This window comes from Aythya marila (genome assembly GCF_965140915.1).
Source record: "Aythya marila genome assembly, chromosome: 20".
In the NCBI taxonomy this organism is placed as follows: Eukaryota; Metazoa; Chordata; class Aves; order Anseriformes; family Anatidae; genus Aythya; species Aythya marila.
The window spans coordinates 3,578,005-3,599,251 of record NC_139061.1 but is presented as its reverse complement, the minus strand read 5'-3'; the positions used below and the strand labels follow the sequence as shown (position 1 = coordinate 3,599,251).

General features: G+C 46.3%; 1 protein-coding gene across 1 annotated transcript in view; it reads right to left on the bottom strand.

The window, feature by feature from the left end:
• MYBBP1A (MYB binding protein 1a) overlaps positions 1-21,247 on the bottom strand; it is a gene marked incomplete at its 5' end in the record, with an annotated part of 59,698 nt that overhangs the window by 11,530 nt on the left and 26,921 nt on the right. The window contains one exon of the mRNA XM_082776415.1: positions 3,205-3,318. Within this exon, the coding sequence (XP_082632541.1) occupies positions 3,205-3,318 (114 nt within the window). The remainder of the gene's footprint in view (positions 1-3,204; positions 3,319-21,247) is intronic.

The window sequence follows — 21,247 nt, the reverse complement described above, 5'->3', positions numbered from 1 at the left end:
CTGCTCCTCACCACGGCCTGCTGTTCAATAAAAGCAGCTCACGGGGCAGTCCCAGGGCCTGTGGATGAAATTTTCTACCCAAAAGACCCAGCAGGAAAAGCCAAGGTCACCAACAGCAAGTAGGGCTCTCCTAAGAACGAGTCAACCCCACAGTAACCGCAAGGATATCAAGATTTGCCTTGCTGACAGCAAGGAGGTGGCAGACATGAACCCCTCATGACTGTGATATCTGTTTTATAAGCATGCTTAAGCATCTTGGGAACAAATAAGGTCACATTAGCTTATGTAAGCACAAGAGCCATTGCCCCACAGCAGCCGGAGCTGCTATTTCAGGAAGCTGTCTCTTCATTTAAAGCTCCTGGCTGTTGATTCTCCCTCATCTGCCTCTTGCTTTTGCACAGATAATTCAATGATATCCAAGGCTGCAGTCTTCTCACGTTGCTTCTTCCCCAGTTCCAGCACGTATCAGTGCCCCACACCCTGCCAGGCTCCTCACCAGGTGGTCTGTAGGTATGCAGTGCACGCACTGAGGCAGCACAGGACGGAAAGCAGACAGCAGCAGGTAGCCTCCTGTCCTCTCACACAGCCTTACACCTGCAATGACAATCCTGCACTTCGAGAGCCACCAGCCCCATAGCTACAAACCTGACCAAGGACACAGAGCGCAGGAGGAAAGCCTTCAGGGGGCAGCTTAAGGACAATGCCACTGCCTGACTTACAAGTGCACGTCAGCCTCCTCAGTCGCAGAGTTGGCCCTCCCAGGCTGTTGCACTGGCTCGCTGTGTCAGAGGGGTATAAAATTCTGCATTACCATTTTTTCTTCTTAAATGATCTCTTTGTGAAATATGGTGGCAGGAAAGGCCCATGACAGCAAACACAGATCTTTTAGCTAGAGGTAGGACGATAAAATTTCATCATTTAGGATTTCCAGAGCATTGTGAATTACTGCCCTCAGTCAGTTTCTCGTGGGTAAGTGCTCCCACACCAACACCTACCTGTGAACACATCTCCTCAGAAATCAGGGCTGACCCACTGAAACAAGATGGAGCTTCAGGAGACAGCTGCAGCTCTGCAAGTGCCCTCCCTACCCTCTAGATAAGCAGAGGCATGGACGGACTTTGGGGACAGCAATGGTGTTGTTTGGCCCAAGCTCTTACTAATAGCAATTGCTTACTCCAAGCAATCTCACCCCATAATTTCAGCACCAAGCCTGTAACTTCCACCTGGCCTGCAGCTCCTCCTTCAGACAAGCACACAATTTCCACCCGGAAATTCAGAGCTAATAAACTCAGCAAGCTATTTTAATGGTGGATTATTCCCTTTGACAAATACATCTTTTCTACAGATGCAAAATTGCCCAATTTCCAGCCTCCAGATTTCACTGTGACTTCTAAGTGGGATTTTTATTATCTCCAAAAGAGATCGGTCACGATATGAATATTGTTCTACTACACAAGAAAGCTGCTGCATGTTTTTACAGCTATTACTCAGGTGTGCATTTCAGAGAAAACGTGCAAAAAGACACAGAATACCTTCTGCAGCTCTAGAAAGTTTTACAGCACAATTGTCAGCCTTTGGCCATGAGTTAAAACTGTTGTACGGAATATAAGGTCTTTGATCCCTACAAACTGCAGCAACATTTAAAGAGGAGCAGCCGATCCAACTCCAAGGAGCCATACCAGCACTGTGCTGCTGCAAAAGCAGAGCAGGAGGAAAGGAGGGAAAAAAATGCATATACATCCACCTACAGAGCAAATGGGAATGGAAAAATGTTATGTCAGAGCTTTTTGAGAACAGCCAAAAAGAGAAGTAGCACCCGTGTGCCGCTGGCAGCTAACAGTGTAGGAGGCTGCTGCCCACAGGGTACACCTCGCACAGCCCAAACAAACTGACACTATTTCCCAGGAATTTTTCTTTAAACACAAATGGCCACAGAAATGAGAGGCGCTGAGGAAGCTTTGGTAGCAAAGCTCATTAAAATATTGGAGGGGTTGCAAGATGCTAAACTTTCCCTGCCGAGGATAGCATAAAGGCATCGTAAATGTTTGTGGTTTCCCAGTGAATCACTGAAGTCCTGCAGGCGTTTAGCTGCTGCAGAGAAACATGGAGAAACCAAGCTGGGAGGAGTGGCATGTTTTGTGTAGCTGGAAAATAAAACCATAGCTAACTCCACCCATTGGATTCCTGATGTCACCATTAAATACAAGCATTTAATGAAGCCCAGGATTACCTGCTTCATCAAGTATTGTAAACACCACCTCTGAATTCCTTGATTTAAGCTTGCTTAGATTTGTCCCTCCTCAAAAGAAAACAAGGCTAATTGTTCTGTTCCACTATGGTAAGCTGGAATGCCCTAAATCACCAGGTAACCAGCATGTAAGGAAACAGGAATGAAAGCTACCCTTAGGAAGAGGCCAATACTTCAGTTACATGTGAACACCAGGACTGGAATGTCCCATCTCATGGCGTTTAGTCACCACACCATAACATTAATTTGGCTGTTTGGTTCCCCCCATCAATCCCCAAGCAGCTAATTGGATGGCATCCTTCAATCTCCTCCCTCACAGATCACCTCCTACAGAACAGCTGCACCCAGAAGCTGTCTTCAGGTACAATCCACGCCTGCCACTGCATCAGGAGCCCTGCAATTTCTGTATCACTGTTTGTTTTTTCTATACATGCACTGCTTGCCGATGTATGTAAAGGTTTCCCTGGTAAATAATTTCAGCAAACGCGTCTGGTCCAGAAGGTCTGCAATGCACCAGGAGCCAGAAGTCTAACAAACCTCAGCTCTCTATTTGTCCTTGAATTTTATTCAAATACAGAACCTCCATAAGACTTTGTGAAATTAAGTCAGTGTTCACAATACCTTTCATTTCAAAACTTATTTTTAAAGCAACCTAAAATTGACCCGAGTGTATCCCCTAAATCTCTGTTCCTCCACTTCTTGGCTCCATACACAAGCACTAAGCTGTACCAGGCACCTTGTTGCGCTCTGCAAAAACACATCTTGTGCTCTGCAAAAAAAATAGCAGTGCTACAAGAATGCCGTAATCCCCGTGAACACTACTCAGACCTGGGGTGAGCAGGCACAACCCCACGGGAGCACAGCCTCAGACTCCAGCTCCGAGGCCACGCTCCACTCCAGCGAAAGCAGCGTCCCGCAGGTGCTCCCCGTACACTGAACACGTTGAAGCTTGTTACCTCCGACACTTGGCTGATGCTCTCTCTGATCAATTCCTCCCACTCCTCCTCGGTCATGGAGAGCTTCAGCTCACGAAGCGGCAGAACCTTCTGGAGAAGCAGGCAGGCCTGGGCCTGAAAGAGAAAGGGAAGAGAAGGCGTGAAACTGCGCGCTCTCTAGGGAAGGTGTTAGCAATGCAAATACCCCACTGAAGCAAACAACTTAGCCCAGCAGCTGGGGAACGCTGTGTTACAGACACTGTATTTATCATCGCCCTGTTAGAAAGCAGCCTCTAGACCCTGATGGAGCCAGTCCTCAACAGAGAGGGTCGTGATTGCTGGTTGAACACACGGATTTAGAAGCGGAGGTCAAAGGGGTGGGAAGGGATCATGCTGCTCCTGGATTCGGGCGCTGCTATCCGAAACATGCTTTCATATCTGGTCTGAGCACACTGATTTAGTCCCCACAAGTCTTCAGGCAGCTCTTTGCGTGACTCTACCCTCTACTGTGCCCTGACAAACGCAGTAGGCACAAATAAACAAAAATAAAAGCTGGCAGATCAGCAAACGCTGCTTTCCAAAGGAACCCCAGATGGAAGCTGCTGTTCGAGCAGCACTCAGCCTTGCCCTGCAGTCAGGCTCACTCGGTAAGCCTGGAAGTTAACACAGCAATGAGAAAGGGCAGCCAGTGGAAAACCAACAGTAATCTGCAATCTTCTCACCTGTCCTTTCCTGTTTCAGCATCCCCCTTGTAAGGTTCTTAGGTACAAGATTAATTCAGCAATGGACAAAAGCAAATGACAGAAACACAGAGAATACTCTAATGAGGATTAGTGCAAATAGTTTAGAGGATTTAAAGGGAATGTTTTCCTAACAGCATGGAGTTAGTGAGCAAATTCTATCCACATACAAAGACAAATTACTGCCTCTAGCTGCCACCATGCAGACCAAAATCGAATGCAGGTATAAATAACAAAAATCATTGGGAATTGTATCAAGAATTAATCTCGTCCAAAGGAAGCAAGGGCTGCCCTTTTTTAAGCATACACCGCAGCTGAACCCACCCCTACAGACAACAACCGAGCTGAATTTGTGAAATTCTTTATCAAAGATGCCCTTGAGATCAAAAGTCTAAGAGATCTCAAGAAAAAAAAAATAGACTGGTGATACCAAACCTGGCCTGCAGATACCCCATAGACACAAAGGAAGGAACCTGAAAACCATACAGCAGGGGGCTAGAAACTGGCCACGTGGTACCCACACTTTGGAGCATTTGTAGGGAACTCTTTGTTAAACAACTCAAGGTGAGGGAAGAGAAGAAATCTCTAGATTTTCTGAGAGCATTAAGACCATCCAGTGTTGTAGGTGGTCAAACCCCCAGCCTGAAGGGCTCAGGAAGGTCTGTGCGCCCCATCCAGCACACTCCAGGCTCCTGTGATGGAGGGTTATGTGTTTCTCAATGCCCAATTATCCCACAGGCACCCAGAGCAGCTTTCTGTATTAAAGGATCTGCCGGAGAGACAAGACATCAAACACAAGGCCCCCACCAGAAAACTCCAGTGCTTGTGTTTGTGTTACACCAGAGCAACGTCACACAGCGATGTGAGCTTACCTCCAGCTTGCACCAGTGTGGCCAACGTACAAAATTATCCAACTAGAGCAAGCTTTCACCAACAAACTACTTCTGTTCATTACTTGGGGGAGAACAGAAGGGAGAAACCAACAAGACTACGTCAAGAGATTTATGTTGATTTAATGAGAGAGGGAGAGCCCTAATGCCATGTTCGAGGCAGGCGAGCTTACATATTCCTTGTAATTATGGGGAGGCTGCGTCCTACAGAACAAATTATGGCATGTCTGCATGCATGTACCAAATGTAGTGGAAAGTCACTTTGGTGCAATTACAGCGAGAACGTGACCCTCGCAGTAAATGAAAGGCCATAATTCATTCTGAAGGGCTCAGGCAGGGTCATAAACCTCAAGGCACCATCTCTTCGGCAATTACAAAAGCATTCACACTGCAAATGGGGGAAAAGCACAGAGAGGGGGCCTCTTAAGCAACCCTGGTGGTATTACAGGATTTACTCAAGAGATGAGCAGAGGACCAGAGGCACAAGGAAGCATGCCAGTCAGCAGTGGCAAGAGCGCTGCAGTGAGGAAAAGAGCTGGAAAGGAATCAAAGCCATCCAAAGGAACGAGGAGCTCTGCAGACCTGAGGTTCAATGGATGGACTGACAGAGAGACCCTAAACAAGACCTGCTTCTTGGTCAGCACTACGCTTGACAATGACTTAAAAAGAAAGGAAGAAACCCGCTGCACATCCATCCCTTCTGTGTCACAGGCTGGGAAGTCAAAATACCCAGGCATCTGAGCACCCTGGCTGGTGCTATCCATCTTTAGCAGTTTTGTCACGCTCCCAGCTTTCATACCTCCAACCCCTATATTAGATTAAAGCAAAGAGAAAATAAGTTTTGATTTCCATGTAATTAAAACATTGCTATTGCTGTACTCAACGCACTCCTGTGTTTCATGATTGTTTCTTTAACCCAGTGATAATTTAGTATCAAGCGTGAACAACTTTCCTCATTTGAAAGAGTAATAGTGAAATAAGAGATCTGCTTGTTGGTTGAAATAAAATTGGGCTTAAGAACATCTCGGTTGGAGAGCAGACGTGACACTAATAATTATAATGTCCTACGCTGGAGTTTAAGGTGATCGTATTTATCGCACACTCGGTGACTCCTCTGATCTCAGATGCAGTTATTAACGTGCAGCTCTCACACAGCCTATTTTTCCAGAGCAAACTGCGCAGTTAAATAGAGGAAGTTAAAGCACTGGGAGAAGAGCTGACTCGAGTGGAGTCAGCCAGAAGGCTCAGGGGCAGAACCAAAACTAAAATCCAGTTCTTCAACCCAGCAGGAAAGAGCACGGCCCACTCCTCCCACCGATGCTATCCCATTTCTGCAAGTTCAAGCCAGAACAGGAGAGGCACCGATATCCCTCTTTAGAGAGAGGCACATCCACTGCACTTTGCTCCCAGCACTGATCAGCACCTGAAGAAGGATCCTAGATGCCACCAGGAGATTGCTTAACCAGTAAATGCTCTCAGGGAAACCATCTAGCAAGCAGGACCATGAAGCTGCCACATCATCTTGGAAAATAACAGCCTTCAGCCGTGGCCTTTCAGCAACAAACTCATCCGATGTGCTGTCAGGGCTCCCCCCCGAGAAATGCCGAACCACTGGCTGAAAGGTCAGGGAACAGCTCCCTGCAGAACAGTCAGGGAGTCACAAAAAAGGTTTTTTTTGCAGGAGTCACAAAAAGGGTTTTAAACGCTCAAAAAGATTCGCTTTCACGAGCTCCAGGAGCTTCTCCTGAAAACAAGTGCTTTATCACCTAACGTAAGCGGGGCTAGGAGTAGAGGTGCTATGCAGAAATAAGGAAGGACCCAAAGTGACCTGGATTCCCAGATCCCTTGAAATCACAAAGAAGCAGCTCTCTCTTTGCAGTTCACCTCCTTTATCTTCCCTAAAAAATCAGACACAATGCAGCCGAAAGGAGATACATTAGGGATGTGAACTTCCACGCATTTGGAAGTGAATGTTCACTTCTCACCTCCCACCTGCTTCCAAGGTTTCCAGACACCACATGCCATTTCACCTCAGCATCACGCTAGCCTGCTTTTTGGGAGCCCAGCTACTCAATGTTTTCCAAGAATGAGGCCGTTCAGAGGATTTTTCAAGCCATCTCCCAGACTAAGCCTCTTCCCATTGCTAGTCACTTCTGCAAACCAGCTGCTGTTACTTGGTGGCGCCCTGTGACAGTGCGCGTAATCCAGAAAGATCCTTCAGAAACAAAAAATTGCCACAAAATCTACCCATTTTCTGTTCTGTGAAACAGAGGGTTTAGTGTGTGTGCACAAATGCAAGAAAAACGTGCACAGGAAAACTGCATTCATGCAAGATGTTTCCATTCATGTGTATTAAAAAAAAATAGCATTTTACCAGCTTGTGCTCAAGGACACAAGCCCTCTCCTGGCTGAGCAGCAGTAAAGAAAAACCATTCCCTCTATACACATCACACCCGGATCCCTGTCTACTTTCTTACAGCTTTCTCGGAAACAGTTAGGACCTGTCCAGGTGCCCACTAGAAGAGGCACTGATCCTACACAAAGCAGCAATTCCTGACTCCTCACCAAGGCTTCTGAAGAGCAAGACCACACGCAGAACACATTAGGAGGAGCCAAGCCACTCCAGCGGTACAAACCCTCAGCATCAGAGCATTATTAACCCCTGTCATTTCTCAGAGTCCATCCTTTACCCTTAATATGTTCATGATGTGTCTTTTACACGCGATGCAGGCACCAGCTGCACACATTTTACCATCATGTCACAGACCAGCAGCAATTTGAATTGGGTTTGGCAATTTTGGAAGCTGCCACAACAACACTGTTACCAGGAATCTCAAAGAGGCTTCTCTGCATTTTCTCAGTGCCAAATCAAGCCTGCTGTGTTTACGACAGCCCTGCAAAGGAGCCAAGTGTCATCAGCACTTCACAAGCGGACAGAAATAGCAGAACACCCAAGGGTCCCAGCTACCAAACTCCGGTCCAGTTCAGAAGAGAAAGCTCCCACCACCACCAAGCACAGCCTCTGAAATGAGAATGTGTGAGAATATTCCCAGGCAGTGACAGCTTTTTATTAAGGAGGGAGAAGAATGCTGCAGCCCAGCCATGCCCTAGGAGCCGCTCGGTTGCCTACTCAGAGCATTTACTCCTTAAGTTCAGTAAAAACAAAACAAAACAAAGGCCATAAAATAGTACAAAAAATAAATACAAGTGAATTCTGTTCAAGCAAGGATAGTAGATACATACATACACTCCCACATATATCTATCAACCATATAACTAAATGAGGCAGAAAGGCTCATTATCAGTCCACGTGGGAGAAGAGAACAAACAATAACTAACTGTAGTGCTGACCCTGTGGTTTTCTGGCAGTTTTGTTTATTTCTTTCTTATCCAGAATGACTACACAAAATGCCATTCAGTATCAATGGTCAAGATTTCTCTCTGAGACAGTAAACGTGCTCCCTGCAGTAACTGAGATGTGCTGCTAATTGCCAGATGTGCTCACCTCCCTGTTTTGGAAGCTAAAAAGGAGAGCAGGCTGGCTGGGTTACACAACCTACCTTTACCCTTTTCAGTAAAGGACAAGATATGCAGCCCGACTGCTTTAAATGGCAAGCAACGGATTAACCCCTGCCAATTCAGCCACTGTCTTCTTATTGAAGCTTTCTTATTGAGAACCTAGCACGGGGTAGCCATGTAGGTCGAACAGCAGCTCTCCTCGGTCTCCGTCCTGCTGAGCTGGGTGGAGGGGAATGGACCGAGATGTCTTTGATTCACTGCAGTTGTGGAAGAGAAAAGCCACAGAGAAACAAGCCTTTGTGGCGATTATGTCTGCAATGTTGAAGAGACAAAGGCACGACCTAAATTCATGTTAAAAAAAATAACACACCACTGTTAATAGGAAGACACTCGATTCTTATGCAATGAGAAATGCTTTTCTCAGTCCCACGTGTTTTAGGAAGCCGGCTGGAGGTGGCTTTGTGAGTGAGTGAAAAAAGGTATCACACAAACACATTCCCATGAGAAAAGACACTGAAACCAGCAGTCACCCACTGCCATCAGCAGAGGAGCAAGAACAGGAGGGTGTGCTCACCCTGCAGCACCCCAAAGGGGGTCTGAGGGCTCACGTTTGGCAGCTGATCCCAAAGCAGCCTGCAGGGGAAAGCTGATTAACCTTCCAAGCTCCCTTGGGTACTTCCCGCTTAGAGAAGAGAGACACCAAGTTAGCTGGCTGGCCCGGAGCACATAGCAGGACAGTAAGAGTCTCCTGACCCAGGACGGTCCCTGAGCTGCAGCAGTCCTCCCTACACGTTTTAACAGACGTGGTGGGAAGTTTAAATGCTTACCAAATACACAAAGATGCATTTTCCCCACCCATCATTTTTTTTAAGGGGCACAGTTTTATCAACATGAAGTATGCCACCAGCCTGACAAGTGCTTCTCTTTCCCTTTTTATGTATATAGAAATAAATAAAGGGAATATAAATACACACACACAGAGAACCTTAGAAAATGACAAGTTTTTGCAACTCAAACTTATTTTTAGGACTGAAGAAGCATCAGGAGCTTTAGTGCTATCATCATTTCACTGCTCTTGGAAGTCCAGGAGACAAAAATATACAGGTGGCATCACACCACACAGGCTACTGGCATTTCAGAGCACTGGTATCTCCCCTCTGGCATACACACGACAGCAGCAAGGCTGCTGGATAACCTGACCTGCCAGCACATTTGATTCAGTGAAGGAATACATTATAAAACAGCAGCTCGCAGTATGTAATCCTCAGCATTAAGACTATTCTCCAACCACAGGGATATGGCAAAAAAATAAATGCACTTCTGAAAATTCTCACCTACCAAGGCCTGTGAGACCGCAATCACATGGATCACACGCTGCATTAGCAACAAATGCTACCAGGAAAGCTGGGCTAAAAAAACATATGCCAAGAATATGGGAAATTCTAAACGAGCCTTTTTTTTTGAATTGTAAAAAATAGTCAAACTATGAAATAAATTCCTAGGCTATGTGCCATTTGTTGCGTGTTAAAAAACAAGAAAACACAGCACGCTGCAGCTAACAGGTCTCCTGGTTATAGGAGAGTAACTTGTCATTTATTACTACAGGGCAGGGCGTCCAGAGCACCACAGCAGAAGTCTCTTCCAATTACTGTCACAGCTTTTATGAAAAGAAAACTAACAGCATGCAAAGCCACGAAGCAAGTGCTAATCTACCCCCATTTCTACTCCTACGGTTCCCCTATTTTTGTGTTTACGTTGGGTGTGGGATGGAGAGAACGGCTCCAACAGCACAGCACTGAGTTTTGAAAGGGCTTGCTTTCATTCCTCTGCCACATTTGCTCTTTGCATTTTACCATTTATGAGCCTGTAAGCTACAGATCTATTTGATAACAGTTTGGCAGGCAGAACCCAAGTTAGGAACACCCCAGAAAGTTATTCAAAAGGACAAATTATGAGAGTTAAAGGAGAAAAACCTTTAAAAGAGATGAGCATGGTGCTCCCTGCTCCGTACAGCAGGTTTGCAGCAGGCAGTGCAGAAGCAAGAGCAGTTCCATACATATTGCGAGGTATACTCAAGCTTGCTGTCGTACCTTGACACATTATAAACAGAATTATAAAAGATTCGGATAACCCACTGAGCCCTGCAAAGCTGTGGACATGAAGGAAGTGTCATGACCAGTATTTAATGGAGGAATTTAACTTGTGACTTAACTTAAAAGCCTGGACTTTCACACAGCCCGTTGACCTCAAAAGGATCAAACTGCAAATTCTCTGGGGAAGACAAGAGGAGGGGGAAAAAAAGGACTCTCTCCCTTTCCTAAGTTAAGGACAAACAAAACAAGTATCCTCCAAGAGCACTAACCAGTATTCTCACTGAAGAAGCATCAAATGCCAAACATTTACTTAAAACATACAAAGGCTTTAGGCATAGCAAAAGAAAACCAGAGACAACTAAGAAAGCTCTAGTTTCCCTCAGTCCCCAAGCTGTAACTGCAGCACTCTGCACGTGGCACACGCAGACGTGTTTCATGTGTTTCAGTTGCAAGGGGACGGGAAGATAAGGCAAAGCCCTGACTGTGGCTTTAAAAAGCTATTTTTGAGAACAAACATTAATGTTAAACAGCCACAGCACTGCCGGAACGATGCACATAAAAGCAGTGGGGCTGAGGTTCCCAGCTAGCAGCTAGCTGCAAGGTTTCAGAGTGCAAAGCACTGGCCCCTTCTGGGATAAAAGGGACTTGGTACAGCATGGCTGCTGTGTTCGGATGTGCCAACTGCCCATGCAAGGACACATGAGCATCTCCACAACCCTTTCTTGGTTTAAAAATATGCTGAACAGTCAACCTCCCAAGGCAGCCTCGTAAATTGGACATCCACCTCTACCTGAAACCTATCCTGATGCCCTTTCTGGTGCTGAGCACCACACTGTCAGCAGGAGAAATCCTGTGCAGAGCTCCTGCCTGCAGGGCCTGTGCAGGGCCTATGAAGCTGGTGAAGGTTCTGGAACACAAATCCTGTGAGGGGCGGCTGAGGGAACTGGGGGTGTTTGGTCTGGGGAAGGGGAGGCTCGGGGGAGGCCTCATTGCTCTCTGCAACTCCCTGAAAGGAAGGTGTGGGGAGCTGGGGGTCGGCCTCTCCTCACAGCTAACCAGTGATAGGGCCAGAGGGAATGGCCTCAGGTTGTGCCAGGGGAGGTTCAGGTGGGAAATGAGGAGACATTTCTGCTCAGGAAGAGCAGTCAGGCACTGGGTTGCCCAGGGAGGTGGTGGAGTCACCGTCCCTGGGGGTGTTCAAGGGAAGGTTGGACGTGGTGCTTGGGGACATGGTTTAGTGGGTGATGGTGGTGGTAGGGGGATGGTTGGACCAGATGATCTTGGAGGCCTTTTCCAACCTTAATGATTCTGTGTGCAGAGCAGGCCCAGTGACAGCCCCCACAGGCCAGCTGTGTTATCCGGGACTGCCCAGGCTCCTGGGGCCTTCCAGCAGTCACAGCCAGCTCATGCTGGCCCAGAAAGACCACGAAAATCTATCCTGCACGATCATCTTGCTCAGGAGCTGAATTCAATATTCCCTGCTACAACCCAGTGCCTCCAGACTAATCAATCAGCTCTTTCAAGACATTCCCTTGGCCGGCCTTGCCAAGGCCCGATATTGCTGTCGGTGACAGGGGAACGTGAGCAGGATCCAACGTGGCAGGCACCGAAGTCGTCTCACCAGACACCAGTTTCCTGGCCTGTAAACCTGCCCTCCTGCCTCCAGGCATGGCCAAGGCAGAATAATGAAATAGAAGCAAACACAGAGCAAAATCCCCTGCCCACCAGCCCCTGCCCTTGCTCCCACACCCTCCCTGTGCACCCAACACCCCCTGCAATGCTCTGGACCGGGAAGGAATTTGCTCCTCACCCTCCCTCGCTCTGGCCTTGCCAAAAAAACAGCAAAGAGGAGATTTACAAACCCAAGAACAAGATTTTCCAGCCAAAAAGTGATCACAACAAATGGTATTTTACAGTTTAAATTAAGTTCCTGTGACAAATGGATGAGAAAAAGTTTGCAAGGCTAGTTAATTACAATATGTAAAGCATTTATGTGGCATCTAAATCATATTTTACAACCTTGGATGACAGAGGCAATCTTACTCAGTGTACTCCCACCAAACATCCTAGCTCATCAGGCTCTTGCAGTTTTCGGTGTTTTAGAATAAACCATTCTGCACTGCAAACCAGTTTCATCCCAAGTAGACTGCACCTGTTCCTCTCTCCTAGTAAAAAAGCAGATTTCCACAGATACAGCAGGATACTTTCCATCCAGGAAGCTTTAAATAACTCACAACAGCTTGCATATTAGCACGTTTAAAAATAATTGTCACACATGAGACACATTTTGCTCATCTACCAGATGTAGATTATCTGTTAAGGCCTTCTTGAGCGCAAGAAATTATCAATGAGCTTTGTTTTTTCGTGCCTCATTTTTAATGATAACTTTTATTTCTTAACCCTTGAAACAGCCAACATCCTTCTCTCTAGCCAACTTCTAAACAAGCTAAGCAGTAGTTTGCAAATGCAAGGCGTTGTTGTGTCCTTACGGCAGCTGGAACATATGGCCCCAGTAATTCCCAGTGCAGGCCAGCCTTCCTGTTACTACCTCCAGCTCATGGGGAAACAGAAAATGGCAAAGGAATCGCCGGCTTATCACCTGCTAGGTGGAGCAGTAAGTCTCCTCCTCAGAAGCTGAACTGGGTCTCACCTCCAGGAAAGGAGCTCGTCACCAGGGACTGAGAGGTGCTGGAAATCTCTTGCCAAAATGAAAGTAAGGGAAAACCAAATGCACAGGCTGTTGGTGCTACACTCAGATCTTCATCCCTGCTTTGGAAGTTCTGCTTTTGACTTTGAGGTTTCACTACCTTGCTTGCTGAGAAAGAATAAAAACTCCCTGGAAGACAGCAACTGAGACAACACCGACTGTGAAGAAATCCCATCACTCTACCCCTCCTGCTGACTCCCCACCTCCTCTTTTTAATTTTTATTATCCTTCACACCCTTCTTCACCCACAGCTCAGATGTCCTGCTTTAAGCAGCAGAAAGGAGAAGTCAAGAAATCTATACAAGTCCATGACTATTCCCAAGGCTCTGAGCAGCAGCTGTCGCATCGATCAGACGGGCTGTTAACTTCATTCTGCTGCTACCAAGCGCTTGTCTACACTACAGAAAGTTTTATCACATTAGCTATGCTGGCATATCCTCCTCCTTCACAGCATGGAAGCAGCTATTCCAAGACACGAGCACTTTAAACCACCACCACTCAATCTGGCCGAAAACACGGGATGAGCTAAACCCCACAGAAACCACTTTATGCAATACAGCTGCACCTACACTTACCGTTAGGTCAGCCTGAGCCCTACAGGTAAGAACAGCAGAAAGCCAAGGACTGGCACTCAGGATGCTGAAGAAGCCTGCCTGCAGAGCTGGGAATATGTGCAGGGTTCACGTACATACAGGTTTCTTCATGCCCTAAAACATCATTACTTAATTTGTTTAAGCAAGGACTCTGCAAATCACCGGCAAGTGTGCTCTCCGCTGCAGGAGGAGGGGATTTTTTCCACGCTTGGTTCCTCTACAAGCAGTGCTTTGGAGGATGCTCTTGTCAGGGTAAAAGCCTAATGAGAGGAACCCACTTCCAAGAACCTGCTCGGGACTAGGGTTGCAATGGGGCATTTGTGCTCGTTTCAGCCTGCTGCTTGTTTCAGCACCGTTCTGCTGGAAGCCAGGACAGAAGAAAAGAACAAATAAAAATAAAAGCTCCCTCCCACATTCACCACAATCTAGCATGAACTAGTGACAGAAATAAGACGTTACCAGATTTTAAAGGCAATAAAGATGAGGCAGTACACATGGGGAAAAGATCTGGCACTGCAATTTTTCAGAGGCTATCTGCTTGCTAAATGCTGTGCTGCACTGGCAGGCTTTCTGCCTGAGATGAAGGGTCTGGAGGACATTCAGGCAGTCAAAACCAAGAACATGCCGTATAACACATCGAGCTCGTGGGCCAGGCCTGGCTGAAGGCAGTAGACACCAGCTTTGATTGTTTCATTCAGACACAGCCAGTGAACATTCAGGGCTGGGAAAGACATTATATACCTGTGCTCTTTTTTTGTTACCAGAGGCCAACTGGCAGCCCCTCAGGGGGCTGCGATCCATACGGACCGATCCATATATCGGTCTGCTGCTTTGGTGGACGCAGAGATTCATTTCTCCCCGGGGTAGCTACTTACCATATATCAGAAGGGCCAATCAGTCTTAATGTTTCCCTCAAAAAAAAGTCAATACCTTATTATCCTAAATTCTTGGAAAATACAAAGATGCCATAATTAAGTGAGCTGCATGAGAACACAAGATAAATCGGTAGCAGAATGCAGATTAGCATCCATGAGCAGTGATGTTTTCTTGCTCTATCCATAATGCCCAATTACAGGAATATAACTGGCGAGGAATATTGGTACCACAGGATGTACTGAGATCACAAGAGGAAAGAACACCAATGGACCCTCAGCAATGCATCCAAGCCTCTCCCTTCCCGCTTCAAAACAACAACAAAAAAAAGAGTAAAAAATATAAATAATAATAATAAAAATCTGGAAATATGCACCTTTCCCTCTCCACTTCCAAATACAATTCTCTCCAAAATTAAAAACAAAGTCACACTTAAAAAAAAAAAAAAAAAGATAATAATGATTTGGTTTCTTGGTATGGCCCTGTTTATTCTGGAGCATTTCCACTTTGCTTTTACAAGCTCCTCGCTCTAAACACCAGAGGAAAAAAAAAAACCAACCTTTTGTAAAGAAATGAAAGCAAAGATTCTCACAGAACATTCCAGTAGCTAAGGCTCAAAGAACAGTGCCAAAGATGAGACACCTCTTGGAGAATCAGTACTGAGGGCACCGTCCTTTCTCTCGACATCTTCTTCAAAAATACCCCTTCCCCAAAACTTTCATTTTGTCAGTGTGGATTATACCCACATACACACGGGATTCTCAAACACCAAGAGGCTGCACTGACACCTCAAGTTACTTGCATGCATTTGTAAGACCAAAACCAAAATTGCTCCTGCCAGTTCCCTGACCTGGCTGCTCCTCCCAACACTTCCGAAGCCAGATGTCTCCTCTGCACAACAAAGCCAATTTTCCTCAATTCAGGAGGGACACGCAATAGGATTTTCTTTAGGCTATTCAAAAGGCAGCTACTGCATAATGCAGCCTATTTAAGGAGATTTTGTTAAAGTCAAATTTAATAATTTAGGAGATTTAAGAGCAGTATGTGTTTGAAAAAAGCTCAAATTGCCTAGGCACTGTGTGTCTTTTAGCTGCAGTCCCTGATTCACCAGACCAGACTTAATGTTGCAGGGATGAAGGTTATCATCTTTTGAGAACATTTATCAGCAAATAATAAGAAATTAGAATTCCAAGTCACTCAAATGTCAACTACTGAAGTTTAGCTTTCAAACAGTAAAAAAAAAAAAAGTACACATCAGTAAAATTGTTAGCTTGGAACACCGAAATAAACAGCATTGCTAAGCAAAAAAAAAAAAAAAAAAAGTTGGAAATTGCACTGGGCTGAGCTTTGTAGATTCACCGATCCGGCCACTTGCCAGCATTATCTTTTCAATTTGCAGAATCCACAGAGAGAAGCATCGTGATGTGACAGAGTGCACATTGTCCCAGGGAAAAGAAGCGTGGTTCGAGTCCCTGTTCTGCTCAGGGGTTGCTGAGAAATCCTGCCAGGAGATCCTCATTCTTTCCTGCAGGGAAATCTTTACTCCTCTCTAATGCTTTAACTTTTGCAAAGTGACCTTTCAATGCAGGCTAAGGGAAAGCAGAAACAAGCAGACAAACCCCATCCCTCCCCTATCCCCAAACAGCAACAGAGGGACCCACCACTTTCTATGGGGGCTCGTAAGCACGTCCTTGTCAGCGAACACTGCTCAGGTTGGCATTTGGTTTTGCACTGCAGAAGCCCTCATCCTTCACCACCTGCCAACAAAACTCCCCCCACGCTTGCTATTATTTCCAAACCATTATCCAGCAGCCCGCTGTGAACACAGCACCAAACGCTACCCAAAACTTCCAGCCTGACATTTAGAAAATATTTTGCCACATGAATACAGCTCAAGCCCATACGATGGTCACCGGCTCATCACAACCACAGGTGTTTCCTCCCTTTCTGCCTGTGCTGTTATTAAATACACAGCAACGAGCCTGCCTCCAAGCACAGCTCTCCATGCGCTCCGTACCTGCTCACGGAGCTGCCGACGGGGCTGCGTTTGCCAGGCTGAGCAGAGCACACTTGGGAGGTTCGCTCTCAGTGCACATCTCTTTAAAAACTATCAACTCCCCATGTGGCAGATGGCAAGTTTAATTTACTAGGCTAGGAAATTACTCTGCCATGGAAAATCACTGCAATGTGGGATGTATCTAACTCAGCAAGTCCATCCAAGACACAGGGCTGATAATGCTACCCATTGATCCCAACCTTGCATAGCTCTGGCCAGCAGCTGTGTCTCCAGTACCAGCTAAAGCCTATGTGACCTTCTGATTTTCTTATTTCTTCCCAGCAACACACTGGATGTGTGCTTCCTCTGTTAACGTTGGATTTGCTACATGGTCATCGGCACAATTAGCTGAACAGCAGTGAGCAGAATGAGCAGTCTGCATCCTCAGAATCAGAACGAAGAGGCAAGGAAGAGCTTTTGTGTGTTTGTGCTGTGCTCGGGGTGGTGGAATTTAAAGACTGGGACACCTACGAGGGCAGCTTCCCTGTGCCAGCCTGGCATCACTATGGATGTGCATGTGGGTAGTACAGACATCTGCCTGATAGACACCTTTTTTTTTGCAAAATACAGAGGAGCCATTAAAATGCACCAAGAAATACAGGAGAAACCCTCATCTGAAGACAAAAAATGAGCAAATGTGAGCAGTCAGCAGCACGCACGATGTTCCAAAGAGACCCTGCAAGGCCCAGCGACAGGGGCCTGTCCGAATGAAACACAACATGAGCACACAACGTGCTCAGCACAAGTACAAGCAGAAACTCATGCCATGGGATTTCAAGCACTCAGCCTAAATGCAGTCAGGAGGACCTGAAAAATTTAAACAGCTCTTTTTAAATTTTCAACCATCTCATACAAGCGAGAGGAAAGCGAGAAACATGGCTTAAAGCAATCACTGGAGAAGGCCACATTTTACTATCACATCAGACACCTTTCCAAAGAACATCAGAGACTATTTATGGATACTGTCAACATCTTCTGGTCCTCTGAAATAAAACAGTTTCTTTTTGAGCTCTCCCAATGCAAGAGGCTCTCAAAAATGAAAGCTGGGATACAATAATCCACATCCACAACCATCTGAAAGGTCTAGGAATTAAAAATCTTGGTACAAAAAATGTAGAGCACTGGCCCTGACCCAGCAAAGCACTTAAGCATCCAAGTGTTCCCCCTTCAGCTTCAGAGGGCCAGTTTACATACCTAGAGTTACAACATGTCACAGGGCTGTGCTGGCTCGGGACCAGATAGCTCAAAAATGTGCAAGAGACCACCCCTGGTTCAGCTTTACCTTGCAGCACTCAGGATCTCCTTGACCATCTCCTTACAGAAAACAAAAACAGGAACAGGAGCAGGACGCTCGCTGGAGCCAAAGCGTGTCAGTCTGACACACATTTTCCAGCTGCAAATGGCTTCTCTTGTAAGAAGGGTCACTAAAAAAAGGGCATATAGTGGACAGAGGAAGACAGCAGCCACTGTGACAATGCATGGCACAAAGAAATCTGCACTGCCTGCAGGTAATTCACCCTCCTGAAGCTCTGCTCACCTCGATGCGACCCTGGGACGAGTCCTCCCCCTAGTGACACCTCTGCGAAGGACAGAGGCACCACACGTCCTACCTCTGCGAGGCGACAGGGGATGCTTTGAAGGGCTGGTACTGGCACCAGCAGTCCAGCTCTCCCTTCGGATGGAAAGGGGCAGAGCTGAACTGGTGCTGGTGCTCATCTGGGGAGGTTTCTTTTGCTTCATGATTAACAACAGCTAATGCAAAATATTCTGTAACAAGTCCTTCCCGATACCACCTGCTGGAAACTATCTGCGAGGATGCAGGCGACGCATGGTGCATGAACGTAGTGATCTGTTCATTTATCACAGCACGAGGAGGAACTCTCCCACACATACACACAGAGGGGTGCTGGCTCCTGACGCTTTGCAGTGCCTTTACTGCTTTTGCAGTATTAAAGTTTAATTACTTTTTAACTTAGATACTTACACAGAACATAAACCGCTCAGAACGATAACTGTCAACCAGCCAAGACCTCTTTGGCAGGACGTCGGGATCATGTTTTACTCTTCTGGTGATGGCAGCTCTGGCACAGAATTGCTTCAGTTCTGTAAAAGTATGTCTATATATGTTTGATCCCTTTGGGGAGACTGCCAAAGTACCGAGATTAATTAGCAACTTACCCAAAATACACTCTCTATTAGATCTTAAAGGGTTCCTTGTCACAGAATGCTTTATAAAAACACATTTTGAAATATTAATGAATCTATATGACAAAAGATGACATTTCGAACTCCGTCTCAGTGCCCATTCTCATCTCCACACTAAGTAAAATGACTTTTATTAGTTTCATGACAGCTCTGCACTTACATCAGCTTTGCAGAGCTGTAGCCAAATCATGGAAAAGAAACTCACTTGATGGACAAATAGAGCATCGTTATGCTCCCAGCTACTGCGACGTCCTCAATCAATATAGATTTGAAAGTAAATAACATGACAGGGATGCATTCAAACAGATGTGTGACTACGCTGCAGAAATAACTACAAAGGCTCTTAGTAATTGTGTTGAAATGTACAGTTGTAGTGCCTTTCCCAAAGGAGCAGAACAAGGGACAGATACCAATTCATTTGCCTAAACCCTGGCAAAACATTACAGACTGGAAGCGGTCTGTGTCTGCCAGTGAAAACAGGACAAGGACAACAACTTACTCCTGGTAGCAGTGGATAGTTCGTTTACTAGTCTTTCCCAAACTGGTTGTGACCATAAATTAAATTTCTATCAGAACTCAAAGACAAAAGAGGTGGGGCCTGTGTTGAGCCACTTACCCTTATGAGGCCTTTGCACAACAGCTGATACACAAAGCCATTAAACTTAATTAAACCCAACAATGGAGGAGTCAACCCTTAAAAGAAGGCTTCCCTACAGAGGTTACCACCGGTGAGATATCTCCAACCATGTGCCCAAGGCAAAAGCTCTTCTATTTCAACCTGCTTGCAGGGCAGCAGGGCGTAGTGCATGTCCTTGCTCAGTGCTCAGTGCTGTACTCAATGAACCACGATGCAGAGAATCCCCCCGTGCACCAGCTACCTGCGGCAGAAAAGCAAGAAGGCTCCACAGAGAGGCTGTCAAGGAGCCTAAAACATCTCTACAGAAGTCCTAATGATGACATTTTGCAGCAGTGCCTTGTGTTGAGAACACCAGCTCAGAAAAATCACACTTGGTTCTGAGCAAAATTGTAATCCCCTGAGGAGAGAAGGAACTGTCCTACCTCTGTGGGTGCTAAATGCTCTGTTGGGAGCAGTGCTTCCCACAGCACTGTGCTGCTGGCCAACAAGCAGAGTTTCTTAGGGAAAAGCATGCTTGTTCCAGCCTTCCAGAGGCTGTGCTTCAGCCAGTTCAGAGCTGGCACCTGGAGTGTGTGCTTGCCTGCAGAAACCGGCACCAGCAGTAAGCCTGGGAACTTTGGGGCAACCAGGCACACATTGCCTTGCTTCCTCTGCCTCCCAGACTAACAGAGTGAGGTGACAGCTAGGCAAGAAGCAGCAGAGCACCAGCACATCCAGTCCCCTGGCAGTCCCAGCCTGTACGAGCATGGGTGGGGGGCACTGCGTAAGAACCTCACCGTAATTAACAGTGCGCCACCAAGGGCTTGGCGCTGCGAGAGCCTCACTGGGACAGCCCGAGACCGCACAGTTACAGAACTGGATGTTACTGTGGTTCTGCTCAGCGTACTGATGCTGCTAAAAATAAACCAGGAAGACATTCCTCACCTAAGGCTCAGGAGGGTTCTGGTATGCAGCTGAGTCATGCACCAATCATTAAAATAAACACTTCTCAATTTCTGGTTCACGCTCCATCAGCACAAGCCAAAAACACAAGCCTTTTGTGCATATCGAAAAAGCAACACTGCACCCGCTGAAACAAGGCACAAGGAAGCAATCTGAAGGTCAAGGTCTTCTGGAAACAATTGCAGTAACAAGAAAAAAAAAGAGAAATTAAGAAAGGAGGAAGTAAGAAAAAGATCACACGCACTTTTTTTTCCCAAACAGAATTGGAGAGAACATGTTCAGTGCTTGTGGAAGACATCAGACTGACAGCAGCATCCTTAGCCAACAGAGCAGCACAAGCCTCCCCTGCCTTGTAGCACCACACTCGTTTTGCTTGGCTAATTGTAATGCTCTGCACTGCCAACAGATCACCTGTGCCAGAAGCTCGGTGAAGTTATTAGCACCAGGTCAACGCAAAGGTGTATCACATGAGCTCAACTTTTGATGATTTGTCATTTTCCCACCCTGGTCTTATCATGTAGAATATATCTCAGCTGTCATTCGTGTCCAAGTTACACAGAGGGCATGTGTATACGCAGGTATGCTTACAGGTCAGGGATTCTAGAAATGTGAGCTACACTTTAACCAGATGATGCTTACACTTGAGTAAGAGAAAGCTATCAACCTTCTTACACGTACAAAAAGACTGTGATGTGTACACCGGTACCATTGTCCTGCCACTGAAGGCATCTCTGCTACCCAAGTATAAGGCCATACGTAATTAGTGTGACCGATTTTCAACACCTCTGTCTGTAGAACTGAATCCAACA